Below are 23,157 nucleotides of genomic sequence, written 5' to 3'. Positions count from 1 at the left end.
TCGATGGACCTTGATGTGATTGATCCAGTATGTGGATCAATTTTTTGTGGCATATAGCTGCACCTTATAAACCACCTCAGTCATTCTGTTAAGGTCTGGGGCCAGATACAAACAAATAGGCAGTCTGTCCAAAAGCTGTTTTCCTTCAACGCAGCTTGGAGCATGTGCACTATTGTGCAATACACATACTTCTAAGCCACATTAAGAGGAAGCATTTCCAAGGGTGTTTAGACCGTGAGGAAAAATGCACGTGCAAATGGCCTTTTCAGCTCTACACACAAAACTATACCTGCACAAAAAAAAAAAAAAAAAGCAGGAGCAAGTAGCCATGTGTACTTTGTACGCACAAGTTTCGGGACTTGGTGCAAAGTGCACAGGATAAAAGTCCTATTGTGGTTGGTTTGCAAACCACCCCTATAGTTCACAGGCTTCCTTACCCATAATCCATGCTTCTTTGTTCAGGTGAAGATGCCCAGGGTACGCCGCATGCGGTAAATGAGATACGCAGGTCAGGATGGAGTCATCGTTGCACCATCTTTGGGCTGTGTTTGCTCAGTCCTGTGCCCTTTCTTTCATTTTGTTTTATTGAATCCGGGGGGGAGAAGAATGTGATCAGGGAGTGTGAAAATTCTTGACCTTTTCGGGGCATTCCTGCAACCCTCCCTCCTTGGCTTGAGTGCATCAGGCTGTAGTTAGTCAGGAATTACTTCTTCTCCCACTCTCTCACCGTTCCCTCTCAGGAAGGGTGCACAAGGGGAGGTAATAACATCAGAACGGGTTTCACGCTTTTCAGCAGGTATCACCCAGAAGTAGTAAACTGCCCAGGCCTCTGTCACAGGGGACCACGGTGTAAGGGCAAAACAGGGGATTTCATAGATCTGCAAGTCTTCAAAGGATCTTTCTTTTCAAGGTAAAGCTCATGCTGTTGCTTTGAAAATGCAGATGGTTGTGCACCTAATTCTAGGAGGGCTAATAACCATTTTATATAACACGAAATGCTCCCGTGATGGCAGTGGGGGAAAAATGATAGCAAAATCCGAGAGGAAACTGAACACAGCACAGAGGACCCTGACCTGGGGGGAATAAGGGTGAAACTAGAAACAGAGCCTCGGAGCCTGCCCCAACTTTAGTCCCAGGAGCACAGCTGCTGATCTCTGGCTTCCCCCCTCGCTTCTTTGCCACCTTGGCTGGGAGTAGGGTTGCCGGTGGTTTTGCCTGGTGGCATGCGGGGACGCCTGGTTCTGGTTTCTCACGTCCTACCTGGGCGGTGGGGTTAAAACCCAGAACTGGATCAGCCCCATCCTGCTTCTGGTTTACGGTTTCTCCACTCGTTGAGCCAGCAGGTGCCTGAAGTCCTGCCGATGTGAGCAAAGCTTCCTGCTGCAGCCGGTGTCAGAGCTCGTGGAGAGACCTACAATCATGGCAAAACTGCTCCCTGCTGGAGCTCAAGGAAGGTGTTAGATGGGACTGAGCTGGCTGAAGCCGGGAGACTACCTTTCCGGTCTCCTAGACTATATTCTCCTAAGATATTATCCAATCAGCTGTGCTTCAATCATCTCATATTACTTCATAAACTAGCAGAGTGTCATATAATCATGTTATAATGCTAGAGTTATTCTCCTGAGGTTGGCTCCAAGCCCCTTCTCTCTGTTTATATCCTTCTCATCATTTCCAATTCCAAGTTATTCACCCTTGTTATAATATAACTTTTTTACCTTCTGCTCCCAATCTGTCTCCTCTTTTGAGGTTATGTAAACCGAGTTGATTTGATCTGTATCAAGAAAATCGGTATATAAAAACCCCTAAATAAAATAAATAAATAAATACCTATGGGCTGGATGAATATTCCCCAATGTTTCTGAGTGGAAACAGGATGCTGGGCTTGATGGACCCTTGGTCTGACCCAGTATGGCAATTTCTCATGTTCTTAATTCTGTCATTAGACTCTCCATTCACACAGTTTTCCCCTCATTTATGAGATACCATTTGAATATGCAATACTACTTGCACAGCACACAGTGAAAACAATTTTTGTTAGCTGGAACTGGATGTACGGACTCAGTTTTGTGTGCACAAAACAAATAAAATCTGGCGAGTTTAAGAAATGATGACATTAAATGATCAGCCCTGTTAGGTCACTCTCTCATTACAAGTGCGGATATCCTGAAAACCCGAATGGCTCAAGCATAAGCACTTTGGGGAAAGGAATATTATATCTTAATGACTTTAAGTGTAGGAGAATGTAGTCAGGGGGAAGGGAGCGGCAGGCACAATATATTTTGAAGGAGATATTACCTGCTAACAGTAGTAAAAAAAAAAGACCGGGCTATAGTCATTAAGGAAAAAAAGACTTGGGTTTAAATCACAAACTGGAAGTGGGATACAGTAAGAAGCAAAATCAAGGCAACAGCCTGCACAGGTGGCAGAAAACCAAACTGTGACATCTTCGGAGAACGAGAGCGGGTACACAGCACTAAAATAACTTCAAAGGCAAATTAGAGGAGTTTTCAAAGGAAAGAGAAAGATGTTGGTGAGCAATGACAGTCTAGATAGAAAGGCTCGAGAGCAGTGGTCCCCAACCCTGTCCTGGGGGCCCACCAGCCAGTCGGGTTTTCAGGATATCCACAATGAATATGCATGAGAGAAAATTTGCATGCACTGCCTCCATAACATGCACATTCATTGTGGATATCCTGAAAACCCGGCTGGCTGGTGGGCCCGCAGGACAGGGTTGGGGACCACTGCTCTAGGGGACACAATCACCCAGAAGCTGAAGGTACTCACTTTGGGGTTGGGTGCGATTACTTTTCACCGCTATAAAACTGGTGATAGGCGCCTGACATTTTGTTAAACTCCACCTTCCCCTGGATTGCCCCGTACGGCGAGCAGCTAGCGAGGATAGCTTTTAAAGAATTGGGCATGGTCCCTTATGCGTGCATATGTGGCTATATGCAAATATACCCTGGAGTTTTATAGGCGTGGGCTATAAAATACATATAGATCCACCCTGCAACATCCGCGCAAATGTACAGATACGTGCCAATATTTAACTAAGTTAGCCAGATAAGTCTCGGAAAATAAGCGCTACTTATCCGGCGAAGTGACGCTGAACCGCTGAGAATATTTGATGCAAAAAAAAAAAATGCATGGATTTTTACAATCTCTTTTAAAAGTCTATGTGTGGATAATTTGTGTGTGAAAATTAAGTAGGACTCACCTGCATGACTCCCTATTTACTCGTGTAAATCACCAAATTTTCCAACACGAACGCGTAAAGGAAATTAACCTTTTTTTTTTCCCAGTTCTTCTACCAGTTCACCCAGTCCATCTCCAGGTCATAGAGACCTTCCTGGTTCTTCAACCTGAACTCCCCCCACCAGTTCACCCGGACCTCCCACCCAACCAATGACATAGTACAAGCATGTTTGATATCACTGACGCAAGACAAGTAGCAGGCGTAAAATTACACGCAAGCCTCTGAAAATAGCAACTTACGCACATGTGCATCGATCCCGCCCCTGAGCACGCCCTTTTTCATACAGGTGTATTTGTGCAAGAACCCTTATCTAGGTATGAATGTTTGATGTTTGTAGAACAGCTTGCGTGCACACTATTTACACACACACGCACACACACACACACACGCTAATTTTTCCCATACCTACACTTTTGAAAATTTACCCTTAAGTGCGTAACCAACCATGCTCATGACGCACAATCTTCCTTACAGTCAAAGTCCTGGGAAAGTTATTACAAAAAGGCTAAGACTCGTTAATACCTAACAGAAAAGGGGGAAACGTGAGAATGATGGGGAATGCCTGAAAAGAATGACGCAAAATGAATTGGGTCATGTATAATATGTTTGGGACACGATGTTAAGGGGAACGAGTCTATTTTTCACTAATAACTGGCACCAGGGCAAACTTTGTAATCTTCAGAACCTTTTTTTTTTTTTTGCTTTAAGTGCAAACACTTTGACATTTCTGGCGAGGGGAATAAGCTGATTTCTTTCAAAGCACTGGATATGTTGGCATTGAAACAGTGAGCAAAATCTCTTTCTAGGACAAATCAGGTAGAAAGCAGTTACGTCTGATTTCTTTCATGCAGCCATTTCTATTCCTGGTAGCCACAGTGGAAGGTGATCTTCTTCAAAATACAGGTCTACAGCTCAAACCTCGGGGCCCAGGTTATCAAAGCCGGAGCGGTGCCATTGACTTAGCATTACTGCCACTTGCAAACCCCCGCCTATTGCTGGGATCTGTGTGAAATTATCTCTGTTGTCTGTTTCAGAGAGTGAGGGTCAGTGCAATACAGGAACTGTGCAGAGGAATTTAGTAAAGGAAAACTAGAAGTATCTGAGTGAATTTGATGACTTTATAAGACTAAGACACGGCTAAGGATATAAGGGCTAAGATTCCTTCCTTTCCGGGCCGATAACAGTAAGATGCGCGGGAGAGCCGGCGAGCGCCCGCTCTCTTGACGCGCGCCCAGGCCACTCTCCTGGGCGCGCGATTCAGTAAAGAAAGACATGCAAATTAGGGCCCGCGGTAAAAGGAGGTGCTAGGGACACTAGCGCGTCCCTAGCACCTCCTTTTTGACAGAAGCGGCGGCTGTCAGCGGGTTTGACAGCTGACGCTCAATTTTACCGGCGTCGGTGCTCAAACCCGCTGACAGCCACTGGTTCGGGAAAATGGATGCCGGCAAAATTGAGCATCCGTCTTCCAACCTGCGGACTGCGGGCAGATTTTTAATTTATTTTTATTTTTGGGGCCTCCGACTTAATATAGCTATGATATTAAGTCGGAGGGTGTAGAGAAAAGCAGTTTTTTTTCTGCTTTACTGTACACTTTCCCTGTGCCGGTCGAATTAAACCTCTGCCTTTGGGTAGGCGTTACTTTCTGTATCGCACGGGAATAACTAATAGGCCCTTCAACATGCATTTGCGCGTTTTTGAGGCGCTATTTACCCCTTACTGTATAAGGGGTAAAAATAGTGCGTCAAATGCGCGGCCAAACCGGAGCTAAAGGTGTGCTCGGCTAAGCTATACTGAATTGGCCTGCTTGGTATGCTAACACGGGGACCTGGAGGCCGGTTAGAGGAGAAGTTATCTGGCTACAGTTAGCTGGATAAATTTAACTCTAACCGGCCTACGCTACACGAGAATCCTAATACAAGGTTAACGTGAGCTGCAGATTGCGATTTTTCTGCCATTATGCAGTTACACCCGTTGCTTTAAATTGCATGAGGACGTTCGAGAAATGGGCAGGGACATCTGGTTTCTTTGATTAATAATGGAAGCTCCAAGAAGAGGGCTGCGGGTTTTCCTAACCTAGACGCACTCCTTGCTGCTATAAAACGTCAGTGACCAACGGGTCTGGTGGCTCGGAGCTTGTACTGCATGTCGCCCTGTGGATGAGCCAAATTCAGGTCCCAGCTCTGGAGGCGCCAGGGTGTGAATCTCAGCCATCATGCAATTGTGACAGCTAGTGGCCAGCCTTCGGGTCCTCGTAAGTTTGTGGTCCCTGCCCGAGGACCCTCACGGCAATGGCTGGGAGACAGGTGGGGAGAGAACGATACAAGCCAGGGCAAGGTAGCCCAACAGAGGATGGTTGCGACTGAGCCGGAAGCCCACCAGGCAGACAGGAGAAACCTTCTGCAATATCCCCCCAGCACATAAATACACTGGAAGCTACGGAGACGGCCGTGGTTAACATGAGCTGTGGGGAAGAGGACTGCAACAGGAAATCTGCAAATAAAATGTGTTTGATGTGAAAAACATGCAAGGCGGCAGTGGCCTTAAGAATAGCAGCTGTGCAGGAAGGGAGAACGGACACCTCTGCTTTATTCACCTTAGCTTTCTCTGGTTAACAAGCAGTCCAGCTACGGGTAGTGCATTAAAACGGCTTCTGTTGGGTTGGGGTTTTTTTTTTTTTGTCTTCTTTTTCTTTTTGTAAACACAACATTAATACCGAACAATACAGGAAATGGCAGAAAGTTCAGTGTCCATGTAGTTAGCTGTTTGTCCTTCCTCTTTCGCTGCTGTTGGTCCTGACGAGCAGACATCCACACATATTCAAATGAACTCTCAGGTGTTTGTTTGTTTCCCGTGGGGAGTTTATTTTGGATCTCCTCCTTTAAAGAAGTCATTCTGACAGTTTTGCAGTCTGCTGGATTCCAGGCCCCTGAAGTTCACAGAGTCACTTGCCACCAGAAGCCGAAAGACCCCCCCTTGCCCTAATGCCTTTGTTACGCCCTTGACAGTTCATTCCCCTCTGCAGTACCAAATAAAAAATAAAGTTAATGTGCAAAACTCCAATTCATGGGCCTTCACGATAGCTATCAAGGTTGCTATTCAGTTATTCACTAATGGCCCATTTCTACAAACATCTCCAAGGATGAGGAGCCTTCCGCCCCCAACATGTCTTCCTCATTGGACTGTGCCTCAAGACATTACATTTAATAGCTATACGTGTGGGGCAAGGAGTTTTCCTTGGATTAAATACAATGTCCTTAACTGGAAGACACATGGTCAACATGCATCAGCCAAAGCCCTGGGTCAGTACTGCAGCTATTTATCTGCCAGCCAGTGTGGTCTGCCCTGGACTGAAGAGCAGCCAAGGAGACGGGTCAGTTTAATTTTAAGGTTGAAGATGCTAACCACCACATCTGGCATTAGAGAAGAAAGGCAAATTAAATAAGGGGATGGGGGGGATCCTTCATGTTGAAGGTATCAGTTTGTTCCGTTTTGAGACTACCAAGTGTCCTGCACCCAGACATTCCAGTGGGGTGTCTACCTCTCTCTTATCCCGTCACACTAATGTCAAAGGCAAGGGGGGCAAGCTTTATGTCCTGTCCAGCAACGCATAGGCCCTCCTACATCACTAAGCCTAGGTCACACAAGAGAGGCCATCCCGTGGTCCTAGTTGAGTGATGGAGGGCTGGTAAATCCCCCAGAATCTTTCTCCTGCCCTTTCTCTTCTATTGGAGCATGCTGCGATCAGGGCTCCGTGGTGCTAGCTGTTGTTCTCTGCTGTGAGATATTTCAGGGCCGTGAAGCCATAGCGACGGGACATGTCCTGCTGGAATTCCTCCTTCAAGGTCTTCAGACAGATGCGGTATTGCTTGTTGGAGCGGAACTTGGTGATGTCGAAGCTGGGTGCATGTGGCATGTGGATCATGTAGGCGTTGGGGAGCACAGTCAGTTCATACTCCTGTGGGGAGAGGATATCATGTTATTGGTACATAGCTACTGTGGCATAAGAAGCATTAAAATAAACACGTTATCCATAAAAACATGGGACAAAATGTCCACCAAACCATTCTACTTCAGAAAGGGAGAGAGGAAAAAGTCATGGGGAGGAATCCAGAGTGCACTAAAATGCAACATGACGCGTGAAAACGTGAGCTGCTGGAAAGGAAAGTGGAATGGGAGTTTGTGCTGACCCTCTGAATCAGAGGAGCAATAGGTTACTTCCAGTCTTCTGCTACCAGACACTGACCAGGTTATCCCAGGTCAAGCAAAGCACAAGGAATTCAAATATGTTGTTTGCTAACTTCACTCGTATGTATTTTCTTTTCCGATATCCTGAAAAATGAACTTGCTTCAGGTACAAGGATCAGAGAAAATCTGATACCACAATGCTCACTGAAACGTGAAAGACTGGCCTGACCTAATCACCACCTTTCAATTTTCATTAAAATATTCTATGAAATCACTATTTTAACAAACTTTCAGGACGGGATACAGAATTGGAAAATTTCATATCCTGGCTACAAAGAATTTCTTGGGTAATGGTCTATCCTGCCCTGAAGTATAATTACCAGAGAAACCCAGTGGGGTAGATTTTATAAATTTGTGCGAGCGCGTACTTTTGTTCGCGCACCAGGCGCAAACAAGAGTATGCGGGATTTCAATAGATACGCGCGTAGCGGCGTGTATCCATTAAAATCCGGGATCGGCGCGCTCAAGGCTGCCGATTTTGGGCAGCCTGCGCGCGCCAAGCTGCGCAGCCTGTCTCCGTTCCCGCCGAGGCCGCTCCGAAAACGGAGCGGCCTCGGAGGGAACTTTTTCTCGCCCTCCCCTCACCTTCCCCTCCCTTCTCCTACCTAACCCACCCCCCCAGCCCTATCTAAACCCCCCCTACCTTTATCGCTGGATTTACGCCCCCGGGCTGAAACCATGCCCGCGGCGCCGCCCCCGAAACGTCGCGTCACGTCCCCAAAACGCCGCGTCATGACCGCCTCGCCCCCTGACACGCCCCCCAGCACGCCTCTCCATGCAAGCCCCGGGACTTGCACGCGTCCCGGGGCTTGCGCACGCCGCCGAGCCTATGCAAAATAGGCTCGGCGCGCGCAGGGGGGGTTTGGGGTAGGTTTTCAGGGGGGTACGCGCGTACCCCTTTGAAAATCTACCCCATGTTAATATTTTTAAATTAATGTAAGTTAAAAAACTTTTCTGAATTACTATTAAGTGATAATAATTTGAATCTGTTAAGATATGTGATTTTATATGGGTGTGTATGTGATGGATGTATGAGCTAGAGAGAATTTTTATGTTAGATAGGTATATGTATGTATTGCAAATAAATATTACAAATTGAATAAGTGTCTTCTTCTTGTGTATAGTAAAGTATTTCGATAGAAGAGGTAGTGAATTATTGACACTTTGTGTAGTATACCGCAGGAAAATATTGTGGCAGGATGTCAACTTCTGAAAAAAATAATCATCCTGAACTTCTTAGTCGTGTTATACTATAACGTCTTAGTCTATACCAGATACAGTGTACAAAGAATCCAGTTTTCTCCTGGATCGATATGATTGATATACATTAAAAAAAAATGAAAACAAGGATTTGAAAGGATTTGCCATGTGTATACAGAGATCATATCCATATCCATTGGGGTACTCCAATTTTTCCTACAATGAGACAGGCCATGGACTTCAACTGTCACCCTCCCCCTTCCCTCCGTATGCAAGGTGTTGAGGCTTCCCGTAACAGTAGATGGGGTTTACCTGTGCGTCAAGCTCCATAATGTGTGCAACTTTGTTCCAGCCAAACCCAACGAACCGTCGGTCGTACTCGGGGCAGTCCCGTCTCACCACGACATACGGCTCGAAGTCCGCTTCCCATTCTACGCGGTAGGGTGTGGTTGCAGTTCGCCACTTGGCAAAGTTCGTAGGTGCGTGTCCTTTCGTCCAAACGTGATACCTTCATCAAATGCAAATCCAAGAAGTGCAAGTGAGCTGGCAGTCTAAGGTGGACTGATGCATGCTGGCATATTGCAATAAAATGCAAGTAAAAAGCAGAACACTGTTATCAGGGCAATGACATCTACTCGTTATAGGACACCAAGAATGGGACATGGGTCATCAACTAGAGAAGCGTAAAACTTCCTCCATTGTGGTTTGTCAAACAGTTCGGTGAACCTGGAAAAATTTTGAACCTTCGCATTTTATCTTTGAAAAACTGAAAGCAGATTTCATTGGCGGGTGGATCCACTTCTGATTTATTTTAATGCAAAGCACATTTTTTTTGAATCAGCTTTTGATTTTTTTTAAAATTCTTTTTAGATTTCTCCAGATTCCACAGTAGAAGTCAGCAGATCTGGGGGAAATCTGAAAGTTATGCTGAACTTGAACCAGGCTCAAATCCTTCGGATTATTTTTTGGGCGGGGGTGTTTCGATTTTGAATTGTTTGCACATTTCTAGACAATTATCTAAAAATATTCTCTGGATTAGGCCATTGGTTTCAATCTCTCAAACATACCTGGGTTTTCAGGGTAACAAATATATGCAAATTTCTCTGGTTCTCAGGCAAAATGTATCTCACGAATATTCATTTTTTGACAATTTGAAGCCCAAATCTTTTTTTTTTGATGGGGGGGGGGGGGAACCCAAGGACTGGAGTTAGGTTAGGGAACATCAGGAGTCCTGATTAATTACTGAATCTCTGGCTCTGAGTAGGATGTGCACGCTGTGGCATGAGCGCGCTCTGTCGTCACAGATCAAACCGTTTGTGAGACAGCCACATCTCTGAAGACAGGAGGTTAGGCACGATCACCCAACTGTGCAAGGATGAAGCTCCCCCCCCTTGCTAGCCAGGCCATGGAAGTGCACGAGCAGGTTCAGGCTCAGGGCAGGCAAACAGGAGCAGTCAAAAAAGCCAGGAGAAACATACACGAAGCGGATACCCTGGGATTGCAGGGAGGGAGCCGGTGCAGATGCAGTGAGAGGAAATTCCAAAAGCACCGTGGGGTTTCCTGGCCCCCACCCCCTGTAAATATGGAGGAGGGGGGTGCCATAGACAGCTGCAACCACAGAAAGAGCGGGATTTGGGATGCGCATCAAGGCGCAACATGGGAGAAGGGGGACAACACGGTTACAGGTAGAGGGTTGGGCGGGTGTGTGTGCATGAAACGCAGCGCGTCACAGGGATTACGTCTCCAGCTGCAAGTACGCCAGGAGCGAGCGCTGTAAGAGGAAGCTCCTGCTGCGGCTCGCATATCTGTAGTGCACAATGTGCCAGAATCACTTGCTCGCTTTTCTTGTCTTTCCTGCCAGAGGAGGTGTGTTTTCTATTTCTGGAACTGTGGGAAAAGGGAAGGTGAGCATTTAGAGGAAAGGTGACAAAAGCAATTTCATTCAGGGAAAGATTCTAATCTAGCGCGAGGACCGTCAGCTCGACAAAAGCGCTCGGCGGCGACTGTTCCAGGTCACAGATTAGAAGAAAGCTGGTGGAAACTCTGGCCCGCAGGCCTTCCTCACGGCGAGGAGCTGCCGCTGCACGTGATAGCAGATGAAGATGCTCGCTACACAGCTGTGGCTTTCTTTCTCTGTGGGGGTATAACTGTATCACTATGCAATGTGCTTCCACTTAAAACCAGAAGGGACTTAACATCTCTTTGCAGGTGAGCCGAATTAGCCCGGCTGCTTAAAACCCTCTCATAACCAGCTGTTTGGCAGCTGTGTAAGGGCCTTATATGTGCCGCAGGGAAAACTCCACGTCCTGATCGGCTAAGAGTAGGGCGTATCCGGAACATCATCCTGGCACAAGATTATGCGTCACAGAAGTCCATCCTCCATAATCCAGACCTAGCAACATGTTCTAGATAATTCAGCATTAAAAACAAAACATGGAATTGTTTTTTTTTTCATTCTGATTTTAGTTTCATTCGTGAGGAGACGTTTGTGCTTGGAGTTTCTGAAAGCTGCACCTAATCAGCTGCTGCATTATTAGGAATCTCAGTAAATCAGAGACCCGGTCCTCATCAGAACCAGCAGCCGTCACAATGACCGATGTGAAGGAACAGCTGAAGAGTGGATTCGGGAAAGAGATTTTAAAAAAACAAAACCCCACAGGCATGCGGCCAGGATAAAAGATGGACCACGCTTTCCCTGCAAGGACATTTTATAAAAATATTCTCTGCAAGCCACGACTACTTGAAGAAGGGGGTCAGATGTAGTCTCAAAAGCCAATCTACTATGACAATCGTACGTTAGGCCAATGGAAGGCATTGCAGCCCAAAAAAGAATACAACCACTAGAACTCTGCACTGTGAAAATATAAGAAATAAAATATATTAGAACAAAAAAGAAAGGAGACAAAACGTGAAGCGAGAGAGCCAGGAGATGAGCTGACACCTTGATATTTCAGTGCTGCTAATCCTGAAGCTGGCATTTGAAGGCTGGAGTCGGTGCGTAGCGCTATAAAAATGTTAAGCAGTGGTAGCACTGGGCTCCTTTTAATGTCTGCTCTGAATGCACAGCCTCTTTATGTGAAAGTAAAAGGACAAGAAATGGCAAGCCAGGGGGAGGAGAGAGGAGAGGAGCTGAACGCACTTGGAAAGTGGATGCCTTCTGGCCCGGCAGGGGACGAAATAACTACGGTAAAGAAGGGAGCCTCACCTGAATGTGAAGAGGGTCCCCATGTCCAACATGGACAGCAGCTCTGCCTTGGACTTGGGGAAGGACAAACGGTACCGCAGCGTCTCAAAGGCGGGTATGATCAGTGCTTTCTTCATATTGGCCAGATCCAGCTGGGCAACAGACTTCCTGGAGGAGCAAGAGAGAGAGAGACACATCACTAGCAAGAGTTCTTTTTAAACTCGGAAATACAGAATAGAAGAACGAGAATGGGCAGGGACAATGTAAACTGTTTGCCTCATACGTTTCTATACCCCTGACAGAGTTTGTAAGATGTGTGGTGGCATTTTAAGAAAACATGAGTGATCAGACAAAACATGTGTTATTTTTAATGATTTCAAATTAAGCTATAATGCATTACATCATAGCGCAATCTCTAAACAAACCATTGCAAGAAAAGAAATAATATAATGGCCCTGTTCAAAAGTTTGCAGACACTTCAGTTTAGGCTGATAATATACACTCAAGTTGACACACACACAGTTCGAGATGGCAGTGAAGGCAGGTATCCACAATTGTGCCTTGTTTGATTGTAATTAGTGTCTGTGTATAAATAGTGAGTTTCTTAGCTCTTGACAAACCCATGTGCATTTCATCCAGGGCTGCACTGACTCTGGTGGTTAGTGAAGCATGGAGAAAGTAAAAAAAAAAAACCCCAAAAAACTGTCAAAGGATCAGCGAGCAAAAGTAGTTCAACTTAATAAAGCAGGAAAACGATATAAAAGGATATCCAAAGATTTGAAAATGCCAATCAGTACTGTTCAAACTCTGATCAAGAAATGGAAAATTATGGGTTCAGTTAATACCAAGCCACAGTCAGGTACTGGTAGACCAAGAAAGATTTCAGAAACAACTGCCAGGAAAATTTGTAGGGATGCAAAGAGAAACCCAGAAGCAACTTCTACTGAAACTAAGTGGTGTGGGTGCTTCAGCGTGCACACTAAGGCAGTAGTTCTCAACCTTTCCCATCGTGACACACCTGACAGGCCACGCTCACATGTGTGACACATTGCTCATTACAATTCATGGCGGAAATAAAAAGTAAAGGTCCAGTAATTATTTTTATTGTTAAGAATGACACAAGGAAAAGATACGTATTCTGTCTGAACAGAAATTGCATAAATAGTAAACATCCCACACCAAAACAGCACCAATTTCCAGCACCTAAACAGTAACCACCTTACCTAAGAAAAGGCAACACTGAAAATATTACACCAGGCCTTAAGACACCAATACATCTATTAGGAAAACGGACCAAGTCAGGCTGCTATAGAGCCCTACACAGAAACTACATGCCAGCAGAAAACCTCACCTGAATCACGTGCTGACCCTCACCTAACAAAGAATAAAGAGACCAAAACGCATAACTAGAAGCATGCAGAAAAAACTGAATTGGAAACTGCAACAAGCCAGAGTCTCTGTATGCAGTGCAACAAAGGAAAAAAAGAAACATCACCCATCCTTATAAAACAAATCAAGAAATATAAAATCAGTAGCAGTAAAACCATACTAACAAAATATCCAATAATTAAAAACTCATATAAAAAATTCTAGATACCAATAAAAGATTTCAAAATAGCAGACAAAAAAGACCCAATAATGAAAAATAATAAGGATACAAAAAATTTTTTGCTCTGCATACCTGGGAACGTTTGATATCCAGGTGCCCTGAGATTGTTTTGAATTAGCAGGAGGAGGGGTGGTTTGCTTGGAACTTTCTCCTCTCTCTCACACTGTCTCACAATCGCTCACATATACACATGCTTTTTCTCTCTCACTTATATATGCTCTTAATTACACATTTACACACATGCTGTCTATCTTTTCAGGCTTACACACACAGGCTTTCAATCACACACACATACATGCTGCCTTTTTCTCTCACACACAGACTCCGCATGCTTACAAACATGCCCTCTCTCTTTCTCTCATTTATATACAGGCTCTCAATCACATACTCACGTGCTCTCTCACCTAAACCAGCTCTCAATCACACACAGACACACATGCTCTCTCTCTCTCATTTACACATAGGCTCTCAATCATATACTCACATGCTCCCTCACCTAAACCAGCTCTCAATCACACACATACGTTCTTTCACATGTACAGGCTCTCAATCACATACTCACGTGCTCCCTCACCTAAACCAGTTCTCAATCACACACAGACACACATGCTCTCTCTCTCTCATTTACACACAGTTTCTCATTTACATACTCACATGCTCCCTCATCTAAACCAGCTCTCAATCACATACATACTCTCTTTCACATGTACAGGCTCTCAATCACATACTCACATGCTCCCACACCTAAACCAGCTTTCAATCAGACACAGACACACATGCTCTCTCTCTCTCATTTACACACAGTTTCTCATTTACATACTCACATGCTCCCTCACCTAAACCAGCTCTCAGTCACACACATACTCTCTTTCACATGTACAGGCTCTCAATCACATACTCACATGCTCCCACACCTAAACCAGCTTTCAATCAGACACAGACACACATGCTCTCTCTCTCTCATTTACACACAGTTTCTCATTTACATACTCACATGTTCCCTCACCTAAACCAGCTTTCAATCAGACACAGACACACATGCTCTCTCTTTCTCTCATTTACACACAGGCTCTCAATCACATATTCACGTGCTCCCTCACCTAAATCAGCTCTCAATCACACACATATTCTCTTTCACATGTACAAGCTCTCAATCATTCACATACATGCTATCTCACACACACACACACACACACACACACACACACACACACACAATCTCAAACACACATGCTTTCTCATTCACTCACTATCCCCCCTCTCCCAAACTAGCAGCAGCAGCAGCAGCCTTCTAACCCTAAAGGCAGCAACAACCTACTTCAGTTTCAGCCCTCGCGGAGCAAGGAGTCCCATCGGCCGTGGGGGTTGACGACATTTTCGTTTTTCTCTGAGCCGTGCTCCTCATTCCTCAGGCTGCGCCTCTCTATTCTTCGGGCCGACGCTGCCTGGACTAGCAAGGTCTCTTCTTCCCGTGCACGCACCTGCTACTCACCACTTCCTCTTCCGGGCTGTGGGGGGGGGGGCGGGAAGAAGAGAGCATGCTGGTGCTGCTGAATCCAGCTGTCCTGCCACGTTCCGATTGGGCTTTCAGCGTTTTAAGCCCGGGTGTAGGACCTGCCTTGCTCGGGTAGGGGGAGCAGCTGGGTCAGCAGGGGACCAGGAAGTATGGCAACACACCGGTTGAGAACCACTGCACTAAAGAAATACTTGAACAAAAATGAGATGCATGGTAGAGTTGCCAGGAAAAATGCCATTGCTGCACCAATGCTACAAGACAGCGCGTTTACAATACGCCAAACAGCATCGAGAGAAGCCTTAAAACTACTACTCTTAACAGAAACATGGGGGTAACCTGCACGGAGTGGCAGTTACTACCCTTAACAGAAACATGGGGGTAACCTGCACGGAGCGGCAGTTACTACCCTTAACAGAAAAATGGGGGTAACCTGCATGGAGCGGCAGTTACTACCCTTAACAGGAACATGGGGGTAACCTGCACGGAGCGGCAGTTACTACCCTTAACAGAAACATGGGGGTAACCTGCAGGGAGCAGCAGCATCCTGTTTCCAACAGAGGCCAAACCAGGCCACAAGAACCTGGCAATTACCCAAACACTAAGAAGATCCCATGCTACTAATGCCAGTAATAATAGTGGCTGTTCCCTAACTAAACTTGATTAATAGCTGTTAATGGATTTCTCCTCCAAGAACTTATCCAAACCTTTTTTGAACCCAGCTACACTAACTGCACTAACCACATCCTCTGGCAACAAATTCCAGAGCTTTATTGTGCGTTGAGTGAAAAAGAATTTTCTCCGATTAGTCTTAAATGTGCTACTTGCTAACTTCATGGAATGCCCCCTAGTCCTTCTATTATTCGAAAGTGTAAATAACCGAGTCACATCTACTCGTTCAAGACCTCTCATGATCTTAAAGACCTCTATCATATCCCCCCTCAGCCGTCTCTTCTCCAAGCTGAACAGCCCTAATCTCTTCAGCCTTTCCTCATAGGGGAGCTGTTCCATCCCCTTTATCATTTTGGTTGCCCTTCTCTGTACCTTCTCCATCACAACTATATCTTTTTTGAGATGCGGCGACCAGAATTGTACACAGTATTCAAGGTGCGGTCTCACCATGGAGCGATACAGAGGCATTATGACATTTTCCATGTTATTAACCATTTCCTTCCTAATAATTCCTAACATTCTATTTGCTTTTTTGACTGCTGCAGCACACTGAGCTGACGATTTTAAAGTATTATCCACTATGATGCCTAGATCTTTTTCCTGGGTGGTAGCTGCTAATATGGAACCTAACATCGTGTAACTACAGCAAGGGTTATTTTTCCCTATATGCAACACCTTGCCCTTGTCCACATTAAATTTCATCTGCCATTTGGATGCCCAATCTTCCAGTCTTGCAAGGTCCTCCTGTAATGTATCACAGTCTGCTTGTGATTTAACTACTCTGAATAATTTTGTATCATCCGCAAATTTGATAACCTCACTCGTCGTATTCCTTTCCAGATCATTTATATATATATTGAAAAGCACCGGTGCAAGTACAAATCCCTGAGGCACTCCACTGTTTACCCTTTTCCACTGAGAAAATTGACCATTTAATCCTACTCTCTGTTTCCTGTCTTTTAACCAGTTTGTAATCCACGAAAGGACATTGCCTCCTATCCCATGACTTTTTTAGTTTTCGTAGAAGCCTCTCAAGAGGGACTTTGTCAAACGCCTTCTGAAAATCCAAATACACTACATCTACCTGTTCACGTTTATCCACATGTTTATTAACCCCTTCAAAAAAAATGGAGCAGATTTGTTAGGCAAGACTTCCTTGGGTAAATCCATGCCTGCAGAGTATTTTGTTGGCACTCGCATTCTTTGATGGTGAGATTGAACTGATACCTCCCTAGGACAGTGAAACTAAGTCATCCCAGCCGCCTTGGGCCTCGGAGGATTTCACTCCTCCCCTCCCACTGGAAAAGAGCTCTGTCCGAAGTGCATTGAAGTGGGAGAGAGATGGCCCTGGCACCCCTCACGTGCCCCTGCCATCTGAGTTCATAGACCAGAATGGGGATCACAAAAACAAAAACCAAGAATTATTTGCAGTGCATCCAGGAAAAACAGAGCATGAGAAATTTACAAATAGGAGGGAGCCCCCTGCGCAACTCTACCTTGTAATGGACCACAAGAAAGAGGGGAAGTCAAGAAGAAAGGCCCAGAAGTGTGAAATCAAAGTACTAGAGAAACAAGAAAGATTTCATTTCCCTGAAATAGAAAGAAAGATTTACAAATCTCGTGCGTGTGCCAATTCATCTTTCCACGTCAGCGCTAGTTGTGACCAGACGCCTAAATGCTGCTGCGGTGGACAGAGCACCAGATGCCAGGTTACCGTGACAGCGGCCGAGCACCCCGGGGCAGCGTGCGTGTGCCCGGCTTTAAAGGGAATCTCAGAACCGCTTCTCTTTATTTACAGCTGCAGTGCAGTTAAGCCAAAGACAAGTCTAAGAGCACCTCAGAGCAATGGGATTAGCAATCAGCTTCTCCTAAACTGCCGGCCAGTCTTTCACTTTAATTTGCATGTTTGCTGTCACGGCTGTAACAAATGTCTGTCACTGAAACGTGGCAGACCGTGGCTCCATTACCCCTCGGTTTTCTCATTAAGAAGGCTAAAGAGACAAAGCACAAGAAAAGAGATGATGCCAGGAACAGCCTGGGATAGGATGAACAATGTCGCAGAGATCCTCAGAGTCCCATTTTGCCAAAAACGTGGTCATATCTTTGAAAGGAGAGCCACAATGCCGCGGCACAAAGACTTGCTGCAGGGCTGAGGCGGGCGCAGTGAAGAGGACCCTAAGCCCTCGGCAAGCGGCTACCTGTGGCTCTTTATGCTCTCTCAACGTCAACAGCTGCAACGAGACGTGAAAGGGCCTGAGGTCCATGCAAAGCATGAGCCAGCCAACAGCAGCAGCAGCTAATCAGAAGTCCAAAATACATTTTTGTTAATTAAACGAAGGAAAAAGTAGTGGTGCTGGATCTTCCTGGGGGTTCAGCAGTTTTTAAGTAAGGGCTTTGCATGTTTCCAATACTGAGAAGCAGCAGGACCTGGTCACCTACAGGAATGTGCGAGGTTACCTGTATCAGGCTTCTAAGGCAGGCCTGCTCGCCGGGGACTGGAAGAGTTTTCAAAGATTACACAATGCACAAGAGAGAGAGAGAGAGACTGGTTTTCTTTCCACATATGCATCCTGCTTTTCTCTTTTTTAAGAGTTGTAAGGCTGTAGGTGTTGGATGAGGGTGGGAGGTGCAGGTGGAGCATACGACAAACACAGCTGGCTTAAGCCGAGATTCACATGAAAGCGAGCTCAGCGCAAGGTTTGCAGCTGATATTGGGAGCACTAGATGGTGCTGCTCACTCAGTCATTTCATAAAGCTTTCTCTTAGCCCGAGTAAACCTTCTCTCTGAAGTGACGGGGCTCAGCCTGGGCACTGACCACGAAGCAGAGCTTACATGACATCCCGGTACCTATACTGTGCATGATTTGTTACACAATGGCAGGCACTAAAAATTGCCTATAGCAAGCACCTCAGGGAAGAGTCGATTTTGGGGATGGAGGCAGGAAGGAAGCAGGAAGGAAGCAGGGCAATAGCCCAGGACTCCAGCACCACAAGATGCCCTGGCAGGACTGAGTGATGCCACCGAGACAGAGTTTTAGGGGACTGGGCCCCAGTGTGTCTCAAATCAGCCTTGACTCTAACTAGCCTGGCCTTCCATACAATAAATAACCCATCTGAGAGCTTTGAGACACGTGCCTTCACCACCTGTTAAAAGACGCTGCAGAAGTCTTTGGAGAAGTAGATTTTAAAACGTTTTATTTATGCTCTTAAAAGTAAGGGCTTGCCCCAAGAGTGACTGCTTACTCTTGGGGCAAGCTCTTTGTGTACCAGAAATGACTGCTTTACGCCTGCTATCCCTATTTGCAATATTTGTGACTTGACATTAACTATTGGAATAGGCCTGTAGCAGGTTAATCGCATATATTGCTCTTCTGCTTCGTTATTGAATTAGAATATGCATTTGTTCTTAATAGTTAAAGTAGTTATATTAGGCACTCCTGAATTCCGTTATTTATGTAAAGCCTGTTGCTGTCAATTGTTTACTTCCTGTAAAGCCTGTTGTATGTAAAGCCTGTTGCTAATTTATTGTTTACTGTAAACCGAGGTGATGTATATCTTTACGTGCCGCGGTATATAAAAATCACTAAATAACTAAATAAATAAATAAGAGCTGTTGGCTTAGTTCATGGATATAGCATGCAGCCTGGGTTAAAGTGACGGGGAAACAAGTTCCTTATTTTACATTGAGCTACCAGATAAGAAGTGCCATGTTGGGCCAGTCCAATGGTCCATCAGTACCGGCATCCTGCCTCTGACAGTGATCGAGCTGCACCTTTTGGAAGCACCCAGCAGATCCAAATTGGGAAGATCCATTTCCTGTTGCGATCCCCAAGTCTATCTGGATAACAATCGTTGATGGACCTCTCCTCCAGAAACCTGTCCACATCTTTTTAAGCTCAGTTATTTTAGCAGAGTTGAGCACATTCTCTGGCAACACATTCCATACATTAATTGTGCCTTGACTTTAAAAAAAACAAACAAAACCCTCTCACATTTGTTTTAAATGTGCTACCTGCTGGTTTCAGGGAGTTCCCACTAGCCCTAGTACTATTTGAAAGGGCAAATAACCATCCCCTATTTATCCATTCTACCCCACTCATGATTTAAAAGCCTCTATCACATCCCCTCCAGTTGTCCCCTTTCCAGGCTGAAGATCTGTAACCCGTTTAATCTTTCTTCATATGGGAGCCGTTCCGTCCCCTTTGTCATGTTTGTTGCTCTTCTCCATGGCTTTGCTAGTTCTCCTATATCTTTGAGGTATGTGTGGACAAAAACTGCCCACAAGATGAGGTCGTACATGGGTCAGTACAGAGGCCAGGGCCGGAACAAGGATATCTGGTGCCTTAGATGAACCTTTACAACCTTGCGTGCCGCCCATCCCTCTCCACACACACAATTAAAAATGATGCATTTATAACAGATTTTACATGAAAATGGACAAGGTACAGTCTTCTGAGGTAAAATCACTTGCAGCATCTTTATTATATTTACATGCACTACTGTGCTGCAACCAGAAAACCCTGCAAAAAAGATGCATTGTTACTAGGCCTATTCTAATGCTTATTCAGGGTAATTTTCAAAGGAAAATGTAAAATGTAACATACTATTGTAGCAATATTCAAAAATAGCATATATTGCAATATATGCTATTGAATTGTCAATAGGTTTTACCCATGTTAATTGCACTTAACGCAGGTAAATGGGCTTTTGAATATTGCTACAGTTTTATGTTACACTTACATTTTCCTTGAAAATGACCTTGACTGGGTGTGGGCTTGGCCCTCAGAAAGCCATGAGTAAACTGAATTATGATTACTATATAGTAAACCTCCCATACTAAAATAGCACTAACCGCTGGCACTCAAACAGTAACAATGCAACCTACGAAAAGGCAACAATGTAAACATTACACCAGACCCTAAAACACCAACCTCCTGTTAGGACCCACTAGCAGAATAGCCACCTCAGTCACAAATGCAGAACATGGACAGACTCTCACCAAATACAGAATAAAGAGACCATAAAGTATAAATAGAATTGTGCAGTCAAAAACTGAACTTGAAACAACAACAAACCAGACTCTACATGTAGTGCAACAATGGAAAAACAGAAATATCACGTGCCTCATTAAACAATAAAATCAAGAATAGAAAACATCAAAAATAGAAAAAAAATACTAATAAAAAGAAAAAATATTTCAAAACCGCTGAGAAATAAGAACTCATATAAAATGTTCCCAACACACATTCTCAGTCTCACACACATACTTCCCCCCACCCCCCCCCTTTCTCACACATGAACTTCTCCCACTCCCTCCCTCTCTATTCTCCCCCTCTGGAAGCACAAGCAGCAGCCTCCACCTTCAGCCCCCCCGCACGGCCGATGAGACGTCTTTTCTTGGGCTATGAAGGACGACACTGCTCTGCCTGCTGCTTCATTGGCCGACACGACACTGCTCCGCCTTCTTCTGGCGACGCGGGCCAGTGCTGCTCTGCCTCCTCCTCTTTTCGGCTATGCGGTGGGATCCTGCAGCCTGCTCCTTCCAGCACCATACTGGTATCTCCTCTTTCTTGTTTGTGCGGACCCACGTGACACCAGCTCCTCGTCCAGGACCACAAAGGAGGAGGTACCATCACGGCGCCACCCCTGAAACGCTGGCGCTGCCGGCGGCCGTGAGAGAGGAATCACTATATTACCAGTTTTGATCTTCATTCCCTTTTGGATAATTCCCAACATTCTATTTGCGGTTTTGATGCTGCTGTTTTGTATTGACTTCAGTGCCGGGAAAAATCGTGAAAACAGTTATAACGAATGAAAATACAAAACATTTATTTATTTATTTATTTATTTAACAATTTTATATACCGACCTTCATAGTAGATTACCATATCGGATCGGTTTACAGTTTAACAGAGGGAAAAAACTAGAGTAACAAATTCACGTAAACGAAAGATAACCAAAGCAGGAATAAGTCAAAGTTACAATCAACAGGGGGCGGGAACTTGGAAGCTTGCAACAAGCTGGAAAGAAGAAAAGGCCAGTAAAGTAATTTTACCGTAGAGTACAAGTTACAAACTTAAGAACGGTGCTTTAATCTTGATTTGATGGGACACAGTCAGCATGGCTTTACCCAAGGCAAGTCTTGCCTCACAAATCTCCTACATTTTTTTGAAGGAGTGAACAAACATGTGGACAAAGGTGAACCGGTAGATGTAGTATACTTGGATTTTCAGAAGGCGTTTGACAAAATCCCACATGAGAGGCTTCTAAGAAAACTAAAGAGTCATGGGGTAGGAGGCGATGTCCTTTTGTGGATTGCAAGCTGATTAAAAGACAGGAAACAGAGAGTGGGATTAAATGGTCTGTTTTCACAGGTAAACAGTGGAGTATCTCAGGAATCTGTACTTGGACCGGTGCTTTTTAATATATTTATAAATATACGATGAGTGAGGTTATCAAATTTGCAGATGACAAAATTATTCAGAGTAGTTAAATCATGCCAATAGAGGCGGCCCCGTAAAAAACAAAACAAAACAAAAACAAAAAACTGTAGAGTTGCCATGTGACATCCCCCCACCACCCTCTGCCCCCTTTTTACATCAGAAAATTAGGCTGGTAGGGCCTTCCCCTCCAACAGATCAAAAACACCAGTGGTGGCCTAGAGGCCCCTCCAAGACACTCCCTACACTCGATCCCTAAAAATCAGTTTATCTGGAAAGGTAGAGGGCCTGTCACATGGCAGGGCAAGGTCTAGTTGGTGCTGTTTTGGAAAACGGAAGGGGGGTCCTACCAGCCTAATTTTCTGATGGAAGGGGCAGTTACTATTTTGGAGGGGTGTTTCAATAACTAAGGAGCTGGGTGGCTGACGGGGGGTGTGTGTGTGTGTGTGTGTGTGTGTGTGCCTGTCTCTGTGTGTGTGTGTGTGTGTGTGTGCCTGTCTCTGTGTGTGTGTGTCTGTGTGTGTGTGTGTCTGTGTGTGTCATTGCGCGGTAGCTTTACCATTTATCTTGCTTGGTTTTGTTTTTTTTTTTTGGGGTGGGGTCACCTCAGTTGGCAGCGAGGGGTGGGGGGTTTCTAATAAGACAACCAGTGAATTTTTGTTTAATTCTAGGGGGTGCCGTGTTGGGCTGCAGGGCCCTTTAAATCTACCGCAGGGTCACTGGGACCTGTGTTAGGGTTTCAGTGTTCCCGCGGCAGATTGTTTTACAAAAAGGTGTAGTTAAAGCAATGTGGCTGAGGAATTTCTAAGTCGGCCATGGTATTTTATTTACATAGGATTACGTATTCATGAGCTGCTTTGCATGGATTTGCAAAATCCATGCATGCAAATGGCATGCAAAGCAGCTCACTGGAATGGGGGCAGGTTTCTGGCCTGACTATCATGCGGTATTGCTGCAATAGGGCTATGTCACGCGATATATGCTGTGGAAAAGTACGGCATAGCCCTATCATGGCTTCATAAATCTCCCCCTTCGATA

The 23,157-nt window shown here is 45.1% G+C and overlaps 1 protein-coding gene across 1 annotated transcript in view; it reads right to left on the bottom strand.

Annotated features, from left to right (window-relative positions):
* Positions 1–5,881: 5,881 nt before the first annotated feature.
* The window catches only part of LOC115089198 (LARGE xylosyl- and glucuronyltransferase 1), a 519,096-nt gene continuing 501,820 nt past the window's right edge, over positions 5,882–23,157 (bottom strand). Inside the window, exons 13-15 of the mRNA XM_029597248.1 lie at positions 11,907–12,053; positions 9,014–9,209; positions 5,882–7,211 (exon numbers count right to left, since the gene is read on the bottom strand). Of these exons, the coding sequence (XP_029453108.1) occupies positions 7,014–7,211; positions 9,014–9,209; positions 11,907–12,053 (541 nt within the window). The 3' untranslated portion in view covers positions 5,882–7,013. The remainder of the gene's footprint in view (positions 7,212–9,013; positions 9,210–11,906; positions 12,054–23,157) is intronic.

The sequence above is a fragment of the Rhinatrema bivittatum genome, chromosome 4 (genome assembly GCF_901001135.1).
Source record: "Rhinatrema bivittatum chromosome 4, aRhiBiv1.1, whole genome shotgun sequence".
Classification (NCBI taxonomy): Eukaryota; Metazoa; Chordata; class Amphibia; order Gymnophiona; family Rhinatrematidae; genus Rhinatrema; species Rhinatrema bivittatum.
Note: the sequence above shows the minus strand (reverse complement) of the source record. Positions and strands in the feature narration are given on the sequence as shown.